Source organism: Trachurus trachurus (assembly GCF_905171665.1).
Source record: "Trachurus trachurus genome assembly, chromosome: 3".
Classification (NCBI taxonomy): Eukaryota; Metazoa; Chordata; class Actinopteri; order Carangiformes; family Carangidae; genus Trachurus; species Trachurus trachurus.
In genome coordinates, this window is record NC_139893.1 from 38164428 (window position 1) to 38189108 (window position 24681).

Here is a 24681-nt window from a genome sequence, read left to right on the forward strand (position 1 = left end):
TAAAGGGATAGTTCACTCAAAATTAAAATTTCACCCATCATCTACTCCCCCTCATGTGGACTAAGGGCTGGGAGAAGTTTCAGAGTTATCCGTGGCTTCTCTGAGTTACAGGGGGTCTCGGCGTAGCAGTGCATGTCCATATAACGGTTGCAAATGGATACCAACTGTCTTCGTAACAAAAAGACACACCAAAGAACATCCAAATACCTCCATGCTGCTCGTATGTAATGTCCCTCTTGTATTGAAGCCCCGAAATGCGAAATTGTCCCGAAATTTTTTTAGTAAGTCTATATTTCAAGCTTGTTTGCAGCGACCGACGCACTGACACCCGAGATTTCGGGGCTTCAATACAAGTCGGACATTACATACGAGCAGCATGGAGGTATTTGGATGTTTTTTGGTGTGTCTTTTTGTTACGAAGAAAAGTGGTATCCATTTGCAACCGTCGTATGGACATGCAGTGCTGCACGGAGCCTCGCTGTAACTCAGAGAAGGCACGGAGGACTCTGAAACTTCTCCCAGCCCTTAGTCCACATGAGGGTGAGTAGATAATGAGTGAAATTTCAATTTTGGGTGAACTATTCTTTTAACGAAGTGCCCACTTGCCCCGCCTCCATTCTCCACCTGGCCACACATCCTCATCAGCCTCACTGTTTCCACCTGTTGTTCCCAGCTGCACCATCAACAATCAAGCCAAACTCAGTCCATTACATCATCCCCAAATTGTCTTGCCAGACCTTCCAGCAGTCTTTCGACAGAATTTCGAAAGTTAGTGTTGTCGAAAATCAAATACTGTCTTTGAGCACTTACTGGAACCAACCGTGCATTCACACCAAACGCGATGGAGGCGATGAATGCCACAAGCTTCGATTCAAAATCAATGTAAATGACGCGATGACACGTGGTGTCGCTTTGGGCAACGCGTTTCGGGCGATAAGTGCAACGCGATGACGTGAATAAGCGTCCATCGTGTCCATCGCCTCATTGCGTGTGTTGCTGTGCCGCGACATCCAATCAGCATTGATATCCAACCACGTCACCGACGTAGTTACGACAGACGCACATTTCAAAACATGGAGGAGAAGATTATTGTGTGCATTGTTACAACGATACAGCTGGCAACTCAATATGGCCCCTCCCCACCGCTACCATTTGTCTCTTTCTTCGCCAACAGACCTTCTGCCGAACGGGAAGACTTTTTCGTTGTATCATCTCCTCTTGTAGTGGCTTGGGTGAAACGGATATTTACAGACACGTAGAAGTTACGCACTATAGCTTTAACTCCGCCATGGTTGACGAGAGAAAGAAAATAGCGGGAGGTGAGTTGCATCATCTCGCGATTGAAGCGATGAAGCTGTGATCAAGTGTGATGATACTCACGTTATGGGCGATGACATCGCCTCAATCACGTTTGGTGTGAACACAACGTCTTCCTTTTTTAGGCCGCTATTGTCGCCTGTCAACACATCTACCAGCTTGTTTAGTTTTAGTTTTAATTTCAATTTGCGATAATGAACGCCCTACTCATGCTTTTTCTTTTGTTTTCTTTTGCTCACTGCATCTTCAGTGTGACTTACACACTGAAAATAGCATTGGACTGACTCCCTGGTTTCAACTTTGACCAGCTCTCCTGGTCTCTGCCCAGCTGACCACAACAGCCTTCCATCCCTGAGCATGAGTTTTATCTGTCTCCTGCTTCTTGTCTGCCTGTGGCTTTATGCCGTGCCCCTGCTCCAGTGTCGTGAGAGAGCCCAGTGTCGTGTGCCAAGAGATACACAACACCTCTTCTCAGAGGGCTGCTGGCCTGACCTCACCTGCTGGCTCAACCACCTCCTGTCTGCCTGCTCCCTTCTGGTCTGTCGCCTCTGCTGCCGGTTCACCTGTTGCCGACCGCCAACTCTACAAGCTACTCATCTGGACCTGTTATCTACCTGAGCCCTGCCTGCACTAAAGAACAGTTACAGGGATCAGTGTGAAAACAAGTCTGGAGAAAAGAGTTTTACAAAGTGATTTAAAACAAGTCACGTCATAGGCCGCTTTCACACTGTCCTCGTTTGGTCCGCTTTAAACGGACCAGAGTTCATTTCCTCAGATAGTCCGCTTCGTTTGGGCAGGTGTGAAAGCTCATACGAACTCTGGTGCGGATCAAACAAACAAACTCTGGTCCGCTTGAAAACGGGGGTCTCGGTTCGTTTGCAAGTGAGTGCAGTCTGCCTTGCTGCCTCCATCAAAGCGCCGCAAAGCTGTTCACATCAGACGCTTCTGCCCCTCAGCTGTGTGTGTGTGTGGCCTGTGTGTGTAGGTATGTGTGCGTGTGTGTGTAGGCGTGTGTTCCTCTCTTGCGCTCTGTTTAGATTAATAAACACAAATAGGCTACAAACGTAGGCTACACACTTTGGACTCTGGTATTTGTCAATCTCGGTATTTTATTTTGAAAATAGACCGGATTGTCTCGTGTTTCTTTGTGTGACTTCCTGCCAGAATTGATGCGATCGCTCGCGGCTCGCGCACAAAATAGACCAGACGCCGAAACGATCGCTGCACTGCGCGAGCCAGCCGCGGAGGATCGCACCGATTCGGGTCTGATCTGAACTAACGTTACACCATCGGTTAACAAGGGCGCCGAAGGAAGCGGGCTCCGTTCCGCGGCGCTTCGGCGACCAGTATGAACCCGGCGTTACATGGTGGTTGTAGTAGCCTACTGCACGGCTTGCTGAGCCATCTGCAATTGATAAATAAAAAAAGAAACAACATCCCCAAAACAGCCATGCTGCTCCATATTTACTGTAATCCAGCAGGTCTGCCAGTCGGATCGGGAGTGATTTCCCCTCCTACTTTGTCCAATCTACGAACGGCCGCTTCAACCGTTGTGACGTTGACTGTTGACGCTCAAGTTTGGTGCGGTTCAGAAATTGCAGTGTGAACGCGGAACCGAACCAAGTGATAAATGCAACAATGTTGCAACTTTCAGCCCCCCAAGCGAACCGAGTCCGCTTGGTTAGGTGTGAAAGCGACCATAGTTTGTCTCCTCCAGCAGGTCGTCCCAGAGTAGAGGGCGTCATAGTTGCAGTGTATGTCACATAATGGTCAATGAGTACTGGTCTCGGGGAATTTGTGTGATTGTTTTTGTTTTATGTAATATTACAGTAAAAACAAATTTATCTGTTCTGTTCTGGTCAGAAATAAAGCAGATAATGGTAGTAGCTTTAAGCTGCCAGCTGTATGCTAAAGGAGAGAAGACATATGCTCTCCCCCTTCTACTGTACGAACAGGACTGAGGAGAGAGGTAAAGCAAACATGAGGCCACAGAACAGGGATACAACAGACGGACTGTTTTTGTGCTGCTTAGAAACACAGCTGATAAGGAACATGACATTAAGAGGTCTTGGCAGATGTCTCTCGGAGCTCCGCCGCTCTCCCAGATATTTTTCTAGTTAATCTTGGCGCGGCCTGACACGTATAATTATTTTTCCTGTTAAAAAAAACACATTGGACTCTAAGAAAAGATAATTTTCCCCGGGGACCTTTGTTCCAGGTCATACTCCTCTCTCTCTCCCCTTGTTTCCTGCCTGACTACACTATCAACTATCCATTAGAGGCGGACATGCCAAAAAACACTCCTTCAAATAATGAGCTGCATGGGTCGTCCCCCTCTCTCGAATCTGCTGATACTGCTGAGCACATTTTAACGTAACCCAACCTGTGTGATGCATTAGCCTTCAGACGGACTTCTAAAAGCTCCCTGCGGTCTTCCTCTTGCACCACCAAATCAACACATGGGTTTTCAATGGCTCAATTTGGCTCAAGTGTATACAACATAAAACTTTTGAGGTGAAATGTATAATTGTCAAAGTATTTAATTGGCCTTTTATTGGACAGCACATGGTATAAGTGACAGAAAATCTGGGGAGAGAGAGGAAGAGATGTGGAAAAATATCCACAGAAAGACCTGGACAGGAATGCTGCCATGGCATGTTTAGCACATTAAGCTGCTGTATACTGATACACTGATATTGAGTATGCGTATTACATGCACATGTCTGTAGGTGGTTTACTATCACATACTTGACATTCTTGTGTCCTTTCCAACATTATTAAAATATTTTATCCTCATCGTGTAGCTTTCAATATCTCTGTCCCCACTGTGCTTATATTATGACTTTAATTTATCATACAGCATCATATAATATGATTTTCTGTAGCAGCTCTTCAACTGCGACATTATGTCTCTTTTCTAATATAAGTAAAAGTAATAGAGAGGCTGTGAGTCTGTGTCCTGACCAGAGGTTCTCTAAAAATAGACTAGGTGGAATATAATATGTGATCATATTGTAACACATCCACATGGGGATTATTGTATGTAGTTCAGCAATGTTGACAAGTACCAACAAGAGATTCTTTTAGACTAGAGTGATGTGATGTCTTGTTTGTCATTTTTACCATCACCAAGCAGAATCCATTTATTATAATGCAGAGAAGTTACATATAACGTATTTTCCGGACTACTATATGTCACATCGGAGTATTAGTCGCATCTGTCAAAAAAAAACGTCATGAAGAGGAAAAAAACATATATAAGTTGCATCGGTCCATAGGTCACATTTATTTTTGAAACATTTAATTAATAGCCGGGTCTCATTTAATGGCCGGTGCTTTGTTTACATGAACAAATAAAGGCCGGCACCAAATAGCCTACTCCGTTGATGTCGGAGTCTCCAAACCAGAAACGTTTGTAACAACACCGGGAAAAGTCGCTAGTCGCTTTTGACAAAAAAAGTCGCCAAGAGGGGTTGGAAAGTTGCCAGATTTAGCGAGAAAGTCGCCACACTGTACGGCGTCATAGATGACAGTGTATATTTTTGATATCGTCGCTGTCGGGCACAAACCTCCTATGTCCAAAAGATTTTTTTTTTTTCCATAAATCAGTACTATTGGTCACTCTTTACGTCTGACTGTGGTTTTACAAATATTTAACCAATGAAAAGTTTTTAAAACTGCCTGTGACTAAACCTCCTAACACCATTGGATCCTGAAACTGTCGACCAAACCTCCTAACTCCACCCCCACCCCTCCACCACAACTGATGGTGCAGGATCACTATTTTCTGAGTAACAGGTTTTCCATGTCTTTGCATTATTTTTTATTTATGGCAGTATTTTTTACCCGCCAGTAGGCAGCAGTACCAAGCCAGAAATGTTGGAAATTGTTTCACTCAACTGTAGAAGAATAACGCAAGCTGTTGATTGGAGCATGGATCTATAATACATCCATGGATTGGAGACACCCAGCCGGTGTTTGCATTGTTAGACTAAATAACTTTTCAATACGTAGCTACAATGTTTAATTTACACATACGCTGTAAAGGAAAATGATTTATTTTGAGGCCTGAGATGCGGAAGTGGAGGTGCTGGCGGAAAACGGTAGGTTGAAGTGCAGTTTAGTCCGTCATTTAGCCTACATGTTAATAGTGCACTTATCTTTTATAGATTTTGGCCACATGTATTAAACAACAGGAAAAACATATAATAATAGTATTTAGAGAAAATAAACTATGTAACCTGTAAGTTGATGATAACATAATGCAATAAGCTATAGCCGATGCAAAAACCTTCTATCTCCACTCTTTCGTTGGTCATAAACCTCCTAACTCCACGTGAGCCTGATTTGGGTAAAATATTAATAAAGTAATGACACATTCAAAAATCTGACTATTTGTAAAGACACAATACCAAGTTTGATGATGTTGTGTCCAGTTATTACAAAACCACAAGGTTTTTTTCATTTCCTGAAAAATGACAGCTTTGGACATAGGAGGTTTGTGCCCGACAACGACAAAATGTTTGTGTTTGTCCAACACCTCCCCGTCTGCATACAGTGGGATGGTTGATTGTTGTTGATGCAGCACTTTGTCTGTTATTGATTGTGTAAATGTGGATGTGTACCAGTCTGGAATGAAGAATAGAGTTTCAGTTTGAATGCAGCGTGTAGTTTAGAAGACTGAGTTCCTCCAACCCTCTCGGACCTTTCATCTTGCCACAGTTTTGTACCAAATGGGCCCATTTAGTAAAATCCAGACTTGGTGGTTTTGCATTGGACCGGGCTCAGGGTAAAGAGCCCTGTTCACAACAAACAGTTAAAGCTGATGAAAACAGATGTTGGCCTGGATTTGGACATGTGTTTTTTCCTCCTCACTGGTTTGCTGTTTTACAACCATGCATGCACAGTCAGAAGCTGCAATTATGTGTGCAGAATGTGTAAGATCTGAGACAATTACAGGAGAGCATCCTCCATCTTTCCATTCAAATAAGGAGGGAAGGCTCAGGGAACACCTGCTGCTGAGTCTTCATGGTCAAACAAGCACTTTTCTGTTTTGAATGACTGACATCCATCATCTGATAGATCAGTTGTTGATCATAAACCAGGCTCCCCTGATAATTAACCCTATATTTAGCTTTTACTATCCCACAGTGAGTCGCACAGCTTGGACTGGATTTTGTCTTTCCACATCTGGATATATAAGCGTCCTTTTCCTGCCGAGAGACGACCTTGTGTAGTGTAAGATAAGTTTGGTGGGTAATGAGATGATGTATGAGAGCTGGATATGAGGGTAAATTACAGTTCCACTACACAAATGGCCATGTTTCATTTTCTTCTCTGCTGATTTTGTGTAATCATAATCTATGAAACCAATAAAAAATGTTTAGGGGAGAAATGGGTTAAACAAAAGATGCAACATTTAAAGGGGAACTATGTAAGTCTGGTCTCTTTTTCTCCGTTTTGCTAACCCTCCTCTCGACCATGTGCATTTGTTTTCAACAAAGCCGGGGAGAAATCAATCCATGGAGCGGTGGATAACGTTATATATCATATACCATGTTAGGATGTGTATATGTTAGTAGACTTATCCGTCATAAACAAGAGATTACAGGTTATGGAGTGTGTTTGTGGTATGACGCTGCCGAGACGAGAGCTGGGACACCGGGTCGGAGGCTCTGATCTTACAAGTTTGGTTTTCAGCCAAGAGACGTTGGTGGAAGGCAGAGAGCCTCCATTCTCCCTGGAACTAGTTTTTGTTTTTTTTAAAGGGACAATGAGGAGTTTTGGAAAAGCAAAGCGTTTTTCACACTACATAGTAGTAGTTCCGACCATAAACGGCGATTCGGCGGCGTTATTCTCATGACTCGCCACGAAACCGAAAGTAAAGAAACGCTGGTCGGCTCGACCAGCATTTCCACCACCACTAATAATAACAAAATAACCATAGAGACAAAACAATATATTTATCAAAAATGGGCCCATTAACAAGTGTGGGTAGTGGAGATTCATCCACATTAACGTGAGACTTTTAAATAACCAAATAGAAACTCCTCGTTGTCCCTTTAAGTATATTTGGGGGATTTTTGCCTTTTTATTTGATAGCACACAGTAGAGACAGGAAAGGGGGAGGCAGAGAGAGGGGGAATGACATGCAGGAAAGGGCTGCCCGACGCGGGATTCGAACCGGGGCTGCATGCGGTGAGGACTGTAGCCTCTACATGGGGCGGCCGCTTTACCCACTGCGCCACGCACGGCCCCCTCCCTGGAACAAGTTACAAGTCATTTATTAAACCATCACAATTACTTTGAAGCTGTTTAATTAAGGTCAAAATGTTGCATAGTTGAGGTAAAAAGAGTTCCTCTTTTACAATGCTTTGTAGTTTTATAAGGTAATGATGTGTTGTTTCGTAAAATGTTAGTGTAGTCTTTAGTAAAAAAAAATACAAAAGTGAAAAACAAAATACAATAGCGGCAAATAAAGGATAAGTGCTTGACACAGTACTCAAGTACTGTATTTAAACAATAATTCAATACATTCCCCCACTAGTGAGAATAATCTGTGCTGCAGTCAAAACAGCTTTCTATTTACATTAGTATTTACATTTGCTCCTCTGTGTTCACATGGTTACAAACTAACTCAACACTGACATATTGTTTTGATGTCGTTCATGTGTCCACGATGGGGAAAGCAAATAAAACTTTCAGTGGAATGAATGACCCTCCATGTTTGGTCCACATGCAGGCGGAGGTCCTCATTAGCGGATCAGATTCCTCCTAAATGACATTGGATGCTGGTCCTGAACAAGCCCTTTACCACAGCGGACCTATAAAGCCCATGTGAATAAAACAGAGCTGAGTGGTGAAGTTCCACAGTGAGGTCAGAGATGTGGCTGAGATTTTCTGCAGCATCAAAGATCCGTTGAAGCCAGCACTTCTGAGGCTAAAGCCCCCAGACAAAGAGCTGCGATCCACAGCGCTGTGGTTATCAGCGCTGGGTTTTGACTTGGTGTTAGGGGCTAGCTGGCTGATCAAACACTGATGTGTTGGCTCACATAGCTGGCAGCACATCCAGCCAGACAGCCTCAAAAGAGCTACAAAGCCTGATCAGGCCTCTGGACTCACAGCACTGTGCTGCCCACAAGCAGCTTCGGCCAGCCATTTATTTTGCGCTAATTAGCCGTTACAACATGAAGGGCTTTCCAATGAGCCACTGAATCCTGGGCAGTCGAGGCTCCCAGTGCTGACAACACAGGCCTGAGTCAGCCTGGAAGAGACGCTTTGTTCGCCCTCTCACGTACACATACATGCGCGCACATATATGCACACATGCTTGCACATAAACGCATGCAAATACTGGTTCGCCATAGATCGACCCCGCCGACCTTGTTGTCACCCGAGCCTCCCCCACCTATGTACACACTACACACAAACACAGAATGCTATACGCCAATACTGTACACAGATATACACACATGTGCAGTCACACACAGGGTTCCTGCAGCTTAAGCCAAGTTAAATTTAAGACTTTTTAAGATGTTTTTAATGCCACTTGAAATGAAATTTAAGACAGACTTCACAAATGCAAAAAAAAATTTAAAAAATGCACCACATATATTACATAGGGTTAGGGACAATTTTACCTACTTTCCTATGTGGTCCAAGGTAAAGTGTCTGCTACATGAATGATTGGGGGGGGGGGGGGGGGGGCACGTTTGCTTTTTCCTAAAAAGGACACGTTTGCTCGTCGGTACTGTATGTTGCCATCGAAAGTGATTCAAATAACTGGGAAAGGCGCATTAAAAGAAATTTGAGTTCTGTGTGTTTCCATTAATAAACTGACTTTGGTGAAAACTACAAACTCGCGTGAGTTTTCCGCTTTCAATATAAATGCATAAAAAGTCCAGAAAAAAAAAAAAAACTGACTCGGGAGCTGGTGGCGGTGAGAAATTTAGCGGTGAGGGCCGCCACTAACTGCCACTAACTAACGAGATTTGAGACTAATTACAATCATAAAATCCCACTTACCAAGTGTTAACATTTTTAAGACTTTTGAAAAATTGATTTAAGACATGTTAATGCCAATTAAGGCCTTGTTTTTAGATTAATGAATAAGACTTTTTAAGGATCCGTAAGAACCCTGCACACATGTGTATAAACACTGCTCTTCGTCTCACACTAAAAAAAACTAATGCGTGTGCAAACAGACACAAAATCACACGTGCATTTACACAAATAAGAAGAGCAGTTTACCTCTGCATTAGATTGTGCAGGTGTACCTAATGAAGTAATGAAGTGCTTGTACATTCATTTACACAATATCCTGACTCATTTGCTGTTTACACACTTGTAAAACTAGTACACAACATGTACATACTGTCTGTGAACACCTGTCCAGATCACTCACTCACAGCATTCAAAGGTCATTGAAGGCTCTGGATGCACATCTAATGCCAGAGATCATCTTTACTTGTTATGACATGACGGACATGGAGTTCCACATCTCAGGGTTAGGTGACAGCAAATAAAGCATTGGCACTGCAAGTTGTGCTTAAAGGGATAGTTCAACATTTTGGCAAATTGGCCCATTGCCATAATCCCTATAGTCATAGCAGTACGTTGAGGTTTGTTACCTTTATTTGTCGGTGCAAGCTATTTTTTAGAATGGTGGAGCAGAGTCACGAGCTGCTCAGAGCTAAGCTACGGAGGCTAATGGGGTTTCTTGGTTTCCCTCATCAAACTCATCAAATACACAATCCAACAACTCCAAGTTGTGGTTAACTTGTGACCTGCACATTCACCACACTATGAGATAATAGCGGAACGTTACGAGACGAGTTGACTGCTCACTGAAAAACTGCCCCTGACAGGAACGTGCATCAGCTGTTTTGCATGAATTTACTTTGAAAACAACTCTGTCTTGTAACATTCCGTTATTATCTCATAGCGTGGTGAATGTGCAGGTCACAACTTGTCCACCAGAGCGTTTTGGAGTTGTTGGATTGTGTATTTGATGAGTTTGATGAGGGAAACCAAGAAATCCCATGAGCCTCCGTAGTGTAGCTCTGAGCAGCTCGCGGCTCTGCTCTGCCGTTCTAAAAATAGCTTGCACCGACAATTAAAGGTAACGAGCCTACTGCTATGATGACTATAGGGATTATGGCAATGGACCAATTTGCCAAAATGTTGAACTATCCCTTTAACATGTTATGGCTGCAAAGATCCCCCCCGTTCTAACAGGTGTCAGGTCTTTCACTGTACAAAATGCTGTGTTCATCTTTGTTTTGAATCTGGGATTAAATGGTAACAAAAGAGACTGGACTGTGAGCTGAGGTGCCGGAGCAGAGCGGACTGGGACAGTGGACTGGGACAGTGGACTGGGACAGTGGACTGGGATGGTGGACTAACTTTCAAATGGTGGAACAAGGTTTGTTGTGTTTTCTGCCTTTGTCAGCGCAGGTTGTCTGTCCTGTATATCTTTGCAATGGATATGTCCCTGCTGTTTATCCAGCTTTAAACCATTTCCAAATCACAGATGTTGTGTGATCTCTGGGTTGTGCCCTTTCGCACAAAGACACTGTGTGAGTGTGTTGTTGTATCTTACTCTCTTTGTGTCTCTCTCCCACTCGCTCCGTCTCGCATACACACACAGGGTGTGAATCAGCTGATTTGCACAGCGTCACCTCCCACCAGAGAGCAGCTACTCCATGAAGTCAACCGTGACTCTCCAGTCATCCGGCCTTCGTTCAACATCAACATCCCACCAACCCCCTAATCTCCCAGTTACATCCCTGCTCCAGTAAAGCAAACACAGGAAATAAGATACTACTAGGAATATTACTTACATCCCAGCCCCACCCACCACCACACTTCTCTCAGGCAGTGCGGGGTCAGACTTCCATCATTGTGCTGACACATGAGAACAGGGTTTGTCTTGTGTAAATATCTTCTTTTAGCCTGCCTCTACCATCGCTATAGAAACTCTATGATCCCTGAGGACACATGAGCCCGTCGTCTTTAACCGACTGACACACACATCACTGCCGCAGATCTGTGAATGACTGGACACTGCACATAACACTACATCGCATCACTGCAGCTTTATTGTCATTCTAATCATAACCTTCATAATCAACCAATGAATTTGCAGAGAAGCAACAGCATCAACTAATGTTTTTTTATGTAATCATTTACATAGTAGTTTAATTGTTCTGTGTACAGTGTAAATACAGAATGTACAAGAGTAGATGTTTGTTATAAGCTTATTTGTAGCGGAAGCTTCTCGAAGCTCCTCTTCCCGGTTCGTCAAATTTGGACGAACTGGGAAGAGGACAGACCCTGGTTCGTCCAAATTTGACGAAGACAGTTGGTATCCATTTGCACCGTTATATTGACATGCACTGCTACGCCAAGAGAAATTTCAATTTTGGGTGAACTATCCCTTTAACAAACAGCTCTGATGCTGTGTGGATGTATATCACTGTTTGGATGGAGCATCTATGCAAATACAAACTCCAACCATCACTAGCTTTCTCTGTGAAGTTTTCTCTTTACACGCTGTTCATGGCCACAAATTACACTCCACACACATTATTTTTTTCCACAGTTGTAGATAAATGTATAATCTCTATTAGGGCGTCATTTAGCTCAGAGCAGGCGCCCCATATGCAGAGGCTACAGTCCTCGCTGCAATCAGGTGGCCGTTTGCTGCATGTCATTCCCGTCTCTCTGTCTCCCCATTTTCTGTCTCTCTTAATTATCCTATCAAATAAAAGCAAAAAGCCCCAAAGATATACTTATAAAAGGTATTATCTTTTGCCCAATGTGCTCAAAAAAACAGAGAGACTTGGAGAATTTGAACTATGAGCCTCTGTGTGAGCCCAGATCCCACCCTGTTGTCCATTAAATCCAGTACATAATTTGGATCTGATTTCCTGGGAAAAGCAGAAGTGCCTCTTTCTCTTAGCTTGCAACAGTCCATAATATTTACTCTGGAAACACCAAAAACATTTCAAGGTGTTCAGGATGGTCTCACGGTCTGCTTCTTGTTCTGATAGGTGCTACCGTCTTGTCCCAATAAGCCCAAATGTGAAACCAGCGCCGAGGCAGAAAATCACCCTCTTTCTCACCATTATCACCTGCCTCCACCCGGGGTCTGCCTATCGTCGTGGTAACACCTCAAGTTACCACAGCAACGTCTGAGCCTCAGGCCAGAGCCACAGCTGAGACCAATTCATTAATCAGGGACTCTCAGGGATATCTCTGCTGTTTATCAACTGTAGTGGGGTTTCCATCCACCTATAGCTCTTATTCGCATTTTCAAAATTTGCGGAAAAAAACTTGGTTGGAAACGCCAGAAATTCACAAAAAGACAGAAAAAAGTTTTCACGCTTGGAGGGGGTGGATTTGTCAGTATATCGATAAAAGGAAAATGCAACTTTTTTGCTATGGAAACAGGTTTTGAGGATAAACGATGACCGACGCCATTCACACCGCAGTATAGGCCTACAGTATATAAAATGCAGTGGCATATAGCTGTAAAACAGGCGAAAAGCTGTTTTATTTCACGCTGTAGCGCTGTTGTTATTACGTCACTTTTAATATTTTTTCACAACCGTTTAGATCCCCAATGTTAGTTTATCCAAATGACAGCTGTTTAGAAGTTTGCTACGATGTGTTTCAGAGAAGTGAAGCTCCACCTGCGTGAGCAGCGACCCGTCATCAGAGGCAGCAGCCCCGTCTCCTGAGCTGCTCGGCCGGTCAACCTGCGTCGCCATCCCGGGGGAGAAAACGACCGCTAATGGAAATGGTTATGTGATAACAGTTATTTCAAAGGAGTTTTCAATCGAAAGCAACTGGACTTAGTTATTTGTCTAGGAAGATGTTTCACCTCTCATCCAAGAGGCTTCATCAGTTCATGCTCGCATCTGACCAGGCTGGGACTGGTCCAACTATCTGGTGTGGAGACCCAGGTATTTAACCTCTTGTGTGGGTGTTCACAAGGGTGATGATGTCACTGGTTCCCTTTTGTGCTCCAAGTGCCAACAGCAGTCGTTTGAGTGACTGTCTTTGGTGGACCACCAAAGAGATGCAAGCATGAACTGATGAAGCCTCTTGGATGAGAGGTGAAACGTCTTCCTAGACAAATAAGTAAGTCCAGTTGCTTTCCATTGAAAACTCCTTTGAGATACTATGACCTGGACAAATGAGAATATGCACAGGCTTACTGCGATAACAGTTATTGAGTTGTAAGTTTGAAAGGAACGTTTCAACTGAATCTCACTCAGTAAAGGCTAAGTAGATAAAATCACCATAGTAACCTGAGGGCAGGCTGACACAGTTGTTTTAAATCAGATCATTAGGAACATCTAGTATGTGTGTGGTGTTCTACATAAGGGATAAAGCCCAATTATCAAAAATGAATGGACGATGCAGAGGTGTGAACCATCAAACGGGTTCATTAATACCTGATTATTGGACACCTCTAACGGCATTATCCCACCTATACCATGGACTCTTACTAATATTAAATCATGTATTTATATGTGTTTTAGAGTTAAAATCCTGAGTTTTTTTTTCTTTTTTTTTTACAACCCACAGCTGAGTGGACTATTTAATAACTTGTTGCCAAGAAAGCCTGCTGTGGCCAGAGTAGAGCGATAGCAAGAGAGATGATAATGTGTCTGTCTGATTAGCTCTGTCTAAACAACATGTGACTGTTGATCTCAAGGTCGTGGGTTTGATTCCCATGTTGACAGAGCTCACACCCCAGCAGCACCCCACATAGCACTCTCAACATTTCTGCCAGGAAATGTTCTAGTTTATTATTTATTATTTTCATTATGTGTTTTATGGCATTTGATTGGTTTGCACATTTAATTGATATCATATGCTTTTGGTACCACAGTAGTGCACTCCTCACAAGAAACAATATGCAACTAAATGACATATGGGGTTTTAATAACCCCGTGTTTCATAAGGGTTACTCTCATTACTGTAACCCAGAGCTTTGATTTGCCCAAATACCACAAACATCCCTTTGAGCCACTGAAAGTATGATTAGTGCAACTTTGATAAGACGTTAAATCACCTCTGACCGACAGCTACACTGTGCACTGCTGCCAGGATTTTAACAATATAAATGAGAAAACATATTACTTCTGTTCTACAGCCTACACTGCCTCCCTGGTTTCTTATACAACTGATTTTAATGTTTTCAGAGCACTGAAGTTTTGCTCCTTCTTATATCGCAGACTCCATATATTTCTATGATCCTCCACAGCTGCATTTTTAACTATTCCCAGGCTCACCACGGAAACCTTTGGGGATGCTGCTTTTAGCTACTGTGCCCCAAAAACATGAAAAACTCTGCAACACAAACACAGCTGTTAATTTACTTGCTTATATTTTTATTTAATGTAAAGTATAACCATTTAGAGCAGTGGTTCTCAACTGGTGGGTCGGGACCCAAAAGTGGGCCCGTTCTGGATGGGTCGCAGACAGCTGGTCAAAAAAGTAAATAATATTTAATGCACATTTGATGTTGGACATGTCTTTTATTTTGAAAAATAACTAATTTTGAAAGACACACGAGACACGTGAACACATGCAGTTGTAATGGTCCTCCTCACTTTCTTATTATTTGCTCCATTTGCTCTGAATGCAAAGATATCAGTTTCTTATTAATGTGGCCTGAATGCAGTGAATCTTGTTTTGTGGGTCTTTATTTTGTGCAATTTGATATTTATTTACTTTTGTGAATATGCTCTGAATGCAGAGATGCATTAGAAGTCAAAGTCAAGTCAAGTTTGATATGTTTTTATTCACTTCCGTACATGCAGTTGTCCTGGTCCTCCTCAGTTTCATTCATGTGCTCTGAAATGCACTTTGCTCAATAAAGAGCAAAATGAGTTTTTAAAGGCTTAAAAAAAAATTCTGGGTTTGAATTCTATAAAAGTGGGTCGCGAGTGAGACTAGTTGAGAACCCCTGTTTTAGAGTAACACTGACTATGTTGATGCTATTTTCTAATTGGGAGCTGATCCATGGCCTTGTATGTGTTTGGGCGCCCTCTGACTTGAAGCCTGACGCAGGCTGCAGGGGAGAGGCAGCGAGGGGAAACGCCGGTGGCAGAGGTTTGGAAGCAGGACCTTTAACGAGTGCTGTGATTACAGTGAGGCTCAAAGTGGGTCACACACTTTGGGCCTGCTTGCACAAAGAGCAGGAGTGTTCTCATTGTGCGGGAAGATTAGGAGGTTGAGAGTATTATGGTAGGGGCAGAGCCGTGCAGGGCCAGGCATGGCCAGGAGCTGCCACAATGCCTCACGACACACACAGCGCTGCCTCTGTCTGCCTTTACTTCCATTACCTCATAGCTATGTGCTCGCTGATAATATGTGATAATGTGTGGGAAGTGGTGCTATGTAGGGTAAGACTATGGAGCCACACGGAGCCTGCACACAGAGTTCCATCCACCTCTCATGTGACAACTTTTCTTTAGTAATTACATGGGTATTAACTGTGCACCTAAATAATATCTTACACTGCAGCTGGACCAATCAAAAGAGATTTTTCTATCCTCAGGATATTTGGTGAAATATTCAAAACTTTCAAATGAATGAATGTGTTTTTTTTTTATTAAACTGATTAAGAGACACGTTCACCAACTGTGCAGTCATTTTGGAAGATGCAGCCACATGATACATGTGACAAAGCTCTCTAGTGGCTGTATGAACAAATCTGGTGAATCAGTCACAAGGGAGGAGGCAGCAGATGTTATTTTACAGTCATGGAGTCCACAGAGGCTGGAGGTCAGGTTGGATGGACCCGTATACGACCGCCAAACATGGGTTGTTGCAGGTGGCTGACAAGAGATCAGCCATCAGCACATTCACAAGACAACAGGTTATATGTTGACTAAGGCGACAGATCAGTGAGTTCTTCTCCACCTCTGGAGACAGCTGTGGGTCAGTAAAACAATGAAGTTTGATGCTGAGATATTCCCTCTTTAAACCAGGTGGTTTATAATCAGGCATGAGGAGAGGGCTTTCTGGAGTCTGTGTTGGGTTATGTGTTGATCATGTGTTGGAGGGATACTTTAGGAAGTCCCATTTTACCCACTTCCACTAGATTTTGACCCTAGCACTCGGTTTTGCACGTTCTTGTGTAGGGGTAGGGTGTCCCAATTCTTCTAAGGGTGAGGGGAAGTGCTTTTCAACCCTTAAAACTTCCCCTTAAATCGGAGGGAGGTCGGAGGCAGACTTTGAACATAGTGCAAGATGAAATTACCCTTGATTCTTAACAATACCATCTTAACGAGTAAGTCATCTTATTTTTTCAACACAAACAACTGGTATATTGGGCTAACGTCGACATAAATCAGGGCAAAATCATAGCGAATGCGTCTGCTGTTTCCTGCATTTCTTCGTTGTTGATTTGTCAAACGAAGGAAGATCATTAAAGCCCACGTGACAGGTAACACAACAGCTGGAGCCGGCATTTTAAAACATGAATGGAAACCATGGAAACCCACCACAGCAGGTTGTGGCTCCTACATAGTGTTTCACCAGCAATCACCTCTGTCAGTCAGCCCCTCCTCTCGCTCTCTCTCTCGCATGCAGGCGGGCGAGCACACACACACAGGCGCGCGCGCTGGCGGGACAGGTCGCACTGGACTGCGCTGATGTACAGTGTTGAAAAATTACCGCGATCGACCCCCCCTCCCGCTATCGTTCATAACACTGATCTGATTGGCTGCTCTGATCAGCTCCCTGTGTCGCGATAACACAGACAATCTGTCTTTGTATTTATTGTCTGATGTCAATAAAGGTGTGCCGCGGAAAAAAGTAGTTTTGTTCCAGTGGTCCTATGGTGACCTTGTTCTTTGCATGATGGTCTGGTGCTGCTCATTGCAAAAATAAATTGTAGCCTGTTGCAAAAACACACCTGGTTCTTATAAACGCCTGGGCTCCAAGTCAATTTAGCATATTAAACACCCGGGCTACTAAATGGTCATCTACGGTAGTTAAATATGTAGGCTAATTCATATCAGAGTTAATATCATAATAGTGTAGTGGCAGGAAAGACCAATTCACCTGTATCAAATATTGTGAATAGGCCTAGAACAACTTATTGCTTGTGTCTGTTGATTTAAAAAAGTTGAAATACGCTATTTCCATGTATGATCCATACTGGGTCACATTAGAAGTCAGCTTAAAGTCAAAGGAAAAATGTTTAGGGTGTTTTTACTGTTCTCAAATGTAAAAATGCGTCACATTGGACCCTCAACATTATTTAAGGGTTAAAAAACATATTTAAACATTTTTCATTGTGCCCCTAAAGTAGGAACTAACAAATATTAGTGTAGAGCCCTGTATAAGCAATGTTCAGCTTTTTATGTTATAGACCCTATACCAAAGGAAATTTTGGTTCTCAGGAAAATTGCCAATTATCAATTAACCATTAATCGACTGGCGGTCAACCAACTAATGATTAATGAATTAGGCCTAATTGATCATTTGCATCCCTACTCACAACCCAAAGTGACGCCATAGCGGCGTGCATTTAGTGGGACACAAAAATTTGGGTGCACCTAAATTTTGTGTCGGTGCACCTAAATATAAAAGTTAGGCGCACCAGTGCAACTACTGCAAAAAGTTAGTCTGGAGCCCTGCATTGTGTAGGGTACGGTCTTTACTTCTAACACTCCTCACTTCATCGTCAAGGGGAATCTCCCTTTGGAGGCCGTGTTAGTGCTAGTGTTAAAGGAAGAGAAATGGGACTGGGCCTAATACTGTCAGAACATCAGCGGATGTCTGAGGTGTGGTTCAGTTTTTGTCTAGTGGGTTATACAAACATCAATCTTTTCCCATGGAATCTTTTATTGCTATAATTGGTGCATGATCTTTGTTGTGTTCCAAGTCTGTGTTTGTTTTATTGCGTCTCTTGTTCAGTCGTGTTCCTCTCTGTAGATCATACGATGATGAACCATCTGACAACTGATTCATTTTGCCGTCTCCAAAGGCACAGATGGTGATGGCGATTCAATGAAGGATGTCTATTCTCTGATGGCCAACAATCGCAAAGACCACTAGATCTTTGATATCCACTTTAAGTGCCAGACCCTGCAACTGTCTCTGGTGAATGATCGGCCTGTGAGTATTCAGTCAGAAAACATGGGGTGAGAAGAGGATGACAAAGAAATTCTCATCGTCTTTCTTGGACATATACTTTACATATTGGCTATTCATATTCAGAACATGTTTGATGTCAAGTCACTTTAATCAAAAATCTATTTTTTCATTCCATTAACTTACATATATGTGTAGCCAAAACATAACAACTATGAATCTTTGAGGTAATTCATTGAGACAGGAAATGAAAATGCCAAATACGCCTCCTCTCCCTTCCCATGCTTATTAAAGTTTGAATGCTACGTTACATGGGAGGAGCTGCCAAACTTTAACTGGTGTCTGAGACGACGACATGTCAAACATTATCCCGGAGGTGTAGTGCTGCGGTAAAAGTGAATGAACAGAAAAAAGAAAGGGCTCAGCTGTCGTTGTGCAGACGCAGATGAAAACAGCAGCCTGAACAGGTGACGTGCACCCAGTTCTGCAGAATCCACACAGACAAAGCAACACCTCTACTTGTTTTTGGGGGTGATTAACATACAGCAGTGAAAAGTTGGGTGCAGTTACTCATTATACCTATTACGTTTTGTTGAACTTCCCAATGAATATTATTGTAAATAAGCCTCCCAATGTCGCCATAATTATTAGACAAGACATGCTACTGAGGGAAGGTTTCCTAACATACTGTACAGCGACACGAGCGAGCAAGAAGAAGTGATTAGAATGTGTACTTTTCAATCAGCCTGTCCTGACATGCTGCGGTCGACATCGCTCTGTCCAGCGATGTGTCACCCAACCCTGCAAAACTTGCTTGCTCTGTCTCTTTCTGGACGACATTTCGTGGCCGTGTCGCGCCCCTAAACACTTCTTATTGGTTGAAAAGTACACCCTGCTTCCTGTTGACAAGCTAGTTAACAGAGAGAGGAGAATGAGAGAATTGCATTGAAATGAAATTTAAAATATGTCAAAAACGCCAACCAGGAAATGTCAGGAATTGGTTTCTACGTCCCTCAATAATTTGATTGTTTTGGATTCTGAACTAGTAGAATATACTCACCGCCGGTTCGCTCGCTCGCTGTATGTCCGGATGCGGTGTAAGGCTAATACAGTACTAATGTGTTGAAGAAATCTGTTTGTACTGTGCCATATACTGGAGTGGAATTCGTTGCCACTTTGTGAGTACATTCCACAGATAGGTATACATTCTTGCTCTTCTAATGTTGCAGATGCAGTAGTTAAATTGTGCAGGTGCACATGAGGTTGTTGGTATATGTTATATGATGTAGTTCCTGTTCTCTTCCCTGCCCTGTGAGATTGTTATTTTGGTATCTGTTTGTATGTTTCGCTATAGTGTTTTCCCCTTGCATATAATTATGGATTCTTAATTTGTTGGTGTGTTGGCGATCATGTCTTGTGTTCTTGTCTGTCTGTTTCTATGATTGAATGTATGTATATTGTGATTGCATTAGCTGTTGTTTTTTTCCTTTGATGGACTCTGAAGAATGGACAATTTTGACTTACGGTGTGGACTCTAGGAAGAATAGCTATGCTAATGTGCTGGTGCTAATGGAGATCCAATAAATGAAATGTAATACCACAGGATCTGAACAACTGTCCCAGCCTGACACGGGCACCAACAGAACTGATGCTGTAAGAATCATGTCCTGTTTGATGGCACCTGCTCGTTGCTTGGCGCTCTCCCAGATCATACAGTATTCTCCATACAGGTCAATCCTGAGGTTTCTTCCACCCCCCCTCCTACCAAAGGTGCATTTGGCAGACCCTGGGTCAGGCACACGTCACTGCAAACTGCCAGGTTCACTGCCAGGTTCGAAAATAGAGCCTTTAATCTGTTTTCCTCCCTGTCTAAGTAGATTCAACTGCTTCAGAACCGAGGCTCCGGGGGATTTGTTCACACTGTACAGTAAGCCATATCAACTTATTACAGTATTTCTGTGTCACTCACATTTTTGTGCAAACACAGTCAATCAGTATTACACAGAAACAATAATGTACAGTGGCTGTTTGGGAGCTGTGGCTTGGACCGTATTGTCCACAGTGAGAGGGCTCTGTGATTGGACAGGGAGGCAGCTTTATCGGCCTAAACTATGATAACAGTCATCATAGTGTGTGTGTGTGGCTGTACCACATGTTGGCACATGAAAAAATACAATCCAAGTATAGGGATAGTTCACCCAAAATTGAAATTTCACTCATTAATCTACTCACCCTCATGTGGACTAAGGGCTGGGAGAAGTTTCAGAGTCCTCCGTGGCTTCTCTGAGTTACAGGGGGTCTCGGCGTAGCAGTGCATGTCCATATAATGGTTGCAAATGGATACCAACTGTCTTCGTAACAAAAAGACACACCAAAAAAACATCCAAATACATCCATGCTGCTCGTATGTAATGTCCGTCTTGTATTGAAGCCCGGAAATGCGAAATTGTCCCGAAAAAAATTAAATAAGTCTATATTTCAAGCTTGTTTTGTAGCGGAAGCTTCTCGAAGCTCCTCTTCCCGGTTCGTCAAATTTGGACGAACTGGGAAGAGGACAGACCCTGGTTCGTCCAAATTTGACGAACCGGGAAGAGGAGCTTCCGCTACAGCTACAAGCTTGAAATATAGACTTATTTAATTTTTTTCGGGACAATTTCGCATTTCGGGGCTTCAATACAAGATGGACATTATATACGAGCAGCATGGAGGTATTTGGATGTTTTTTGGTGTGTCTTTTTGTTACGAAGACAGTTGGTATCCATTTGCAACTGTTATATGGACATGCACTGCTACGCCGAGACCCCCTGTAACTCAGAGAAGCCACGGAGGACTCTGAAACTTCTCCCAGCCCTTAGTCCACATGAGGGTGAGTAGATTAATGAGTGAAATTTCAATTTTGGGTGAACTATCCCTTTAAACACCCCAAACCTTAGAACCATGCAGCTGCATCAATAAATCATTATTTACAATAAACAGCCTGTGTGAAAATTCTTCTCAGCTCCTTTGAACATGATGTGAAGCTTGATGCCAGCGGAGCATCTGAAACTATGAGACAGACAGGAAACCAGACAGCCAGTCACACATGCAACATACACACTCAAACACTTCAACTACGGCACACACACACACACACACACACACACACACACACACACAGAGCTTCTCCTTATAAAAAGCGATTGAGGGGGCCGTCTCTTAATTTCAGCTTTCCACTTTGCGAGGGTGGAAACATTTGCACTTCCTATTTGAAAAGGGGAATTCCTCCTCATATGGAAATCAGCTGGACTGAGTTCATAGGTGTATTTTATATGTCAAGGCTTCCCAGAGACAAAACCTCTGAGGCTCTTGTTCTCTTTGAAGAGCTGAGGTGGCGGTAGATTACAGCGCCTGACTAAGATCAAGTCTGTGCACTGTTCCTCTGATTTCTTTACAGCTTTCCCTCTGTCTCTACATCATTTACACTGTGAGGAAAGTCTGTGCCCTTTGTTAAACTAAATACTCTGAGCCAGGAAGAAAAAAAAAGAAAGAAAAGAAAACGCTCTGAGCTCATATGGTCAAATAGGGAAACAAGCACAAAAGAAAACTGCTTTAGCTTTTATGGCTTGAGGCCAATTCTTAGACTTCCAAGGGCATAAATCACAACTGTGAATGGAAGAGGTCCAACATTACATAATATTGAAACAGAGAGGTTCACAGAGGCAGAAGAAATCCTTGAAGGAGGAACAGCACTGTACAGTCGACAATTCTTCAACAACCCTGTCTCCTATTAAGTGTATCGTTCACTTCTAGTTACTGTACAGGTTGGGTTAGAAAGTCAAAGCTCAGGACAACAGCAGAGCAGCGTTCACATCCCGCATTAAATGTGATGTTTGGTGTATGATACTCAAATACTTGAATGTCAACATGTCCTGTCTTGTTCTTCAAGTCAGAGTCTTTCCCAGATCACCAACTGCTTACAGTTGCCTGATCATGACATGTCATCATAAATGTTTTTGCATATCTATGCAAAAGGAGGCGAACATCAGGCTAACTCATCTGATTGTGCAGAGGGAGACAGGTTCACTCACCTTTACCCACTTCACTGCATTAAACTTGGTGAAAATGGTTTCAGAGGATAAAACATCTCTGCAGCATCATTCTCACTACTTTCTGCCATTTTTTGGCTGAAACATTCTTATTTTGGCAAATTGGCCCATTGCCATAATCCCTATAGTTTTAGGAGTACATTCGTTACCTTTAATTGTTGGCAAAGCTATTTTTAGAACGGCAGAGCAGAGCCGTGAGCTGCTCAGAGCTATACTATGGAGGCTCATGGGATTTCTTGGTTTCCCTCATCAAACTCATCAAATACACAATCCAACAACTCCAAAACGCTCTGGTGGACAAGTTGTGACCTGCAGATTCACCACGCTATGAGATAATAACAGAATGTTACCAGACAGAGTTGTTTTAGAGGTAAATACAGAGACTGCTTGCTGAAAAACTTCCCTCAACAGGAACACGCATCAGCGATTTTGCATGAATTTACCTCTAAAACAACTCTGTCTGGTAACGTTGTGTTATTATCTCATAGTGTGGTGAATGTGCAGATCACAACTTGTCCACGAGAGCGTTTTGGAGTTGTTGGATTGTGTATGTGATGAGTTTGATGAGGAAAAAATCCCATTAGCCTCCGTAGTGTAGCTCTGAGAAGCTCACGGCTCTGCTCCGCCGTTCTAAAAACAGCTTGCACCGACAATTAAAGGTAACGAACCTACTGCTATGACTATAGGGATTATGGCAATGGGCCAATTTGCCAAAATGTTGAACTATCCCTTTAACTACACATACATGCACCTGGTTAGAGAGAGACTCTTGCTGGTCAAATGAGTCAAATGAACCATAGTCATATTTTAAATCTAAACCTCAACACTTCTACTGTGACATGCGCAAAACCAGAAACTGTTTTTTATCTGATGATTGTACAGTTCTCGTGGGTCGGACCACACACACCCTCAACCTCAGCATTCTTCTTATCTGAACTACACACCTGTACATTTTGTGAATGATATCACTGCACCAACAAAGATCCATCCAGACAGACAGACTGAGAGACAGAGAGATTTGAACAGCAGCCAAACCCCTCTTGTGTGGTACCTTCTGCTGCAGGAGGTATCCACACACACGCAGACAAGGTGTAAACAATACCAGCAGCCAATACTACCAGTGTGTGTGTGTGTGTAAGAGAGCACAATACATAATTGTACTCACCCACAGTATCACAGGGTTCGTCTTTATGAACGCAGAAATCTGTCCTGAAAAGGAAACAAGGCAGAGTTTATTTCACTCATCTATTGAAAATTACATCAATGTAGAATCCACACACACACAAACACACACACACCAGGCTCTGAAAAAGAACCAGGTAACCTTCATATTGAATGGAAATGGAAAAGTAGTGTTTATAGGTATTCTGAATGAATGGTGAAAAGCCATCTGTCACTGAGAGGGGAGAGACACAATAATCATTTAAATATGGGTACGACAGCAGAAACTTTCCAACGGTCTCTCCTGGAAAATATTCACAGTGTTGTAAACACATTGACAGTTGTAAACACTAACAGTGTCAGAGCTGGTTGTGTGAGGAATGCTGGAAAAACAAGACCCGGAGAGAGAAAGTCCAACCCAGCCTCCGCTCGCACCTCTGCAGGCTACAGGCCTGTTGGCTCTGGGCTCCCAGGGAGACCCCCCCCACCCCACCCCCCTCAACTAAACCACAGAGGAAGCAGGAGTGCAAGTTTCCTAAAGGTTCCACTGGGAATGAGGTGAACGTAGTCCTACAGCCTGTAGTTTTTTTGTGATTTCTTGCAGGCGGTGGTGATTGTTGCATGACGAAACAGCACCAGGCTGTAAAGTCTGCGTGAAAAAGTCATCTAATAAGTATCACTACCTGCAGGATACCCACCGGCTCTGTGCGCCAAAGTAAAGGTAAATGCACAGTAACTGGGTTACATTACATTAATGTCATTTTACTGATGGGAATTTAAACTTTAGTATGTAATTTGTAATTAAAAAACCCAAAACAAAACAAAAAAATTATAAATTGAATAGTTCAATCATTTCCCCCAGGGGATTAATAAGTGGTCCTTTAATAGATACTTAAAATATTTTGTGGAAGGCTTAATGGAGACAATTGTTAACACTGGTGATGCACTCTGTAGCTGATGTAGCAACAATTACAAAAAGCTCCTTAGGATCATA

The 24681-nt window shown here is 42.9% G+C and overlaps 1 protein-coding gene across 1 annotated transcript in view; it reads right to left on the reverse strand.

Moving 5' to 3' along the window:
- Nucleotides 1–24681, reverse strand: part of adamts17 (ADAM metallopeptidase with thrombospondin type 1 motif, 17) — a gene marked incomplete at both ends in the record, with an annotated part of 178466 nt that overhangs the window by 78567 nt on the left and 75218 nt on the right. Inside the window, one exon of the mRNA XM_083993041.1 lies at nucleotides 23692–23735. Coding sequence (XP_083849167.1) covers nucleotides 23692–23735 — 44 coding nt within the window. The remainder of the gene's footprint in view (nucleotides 1–23691; nucleotides 23736–24681) is intronic.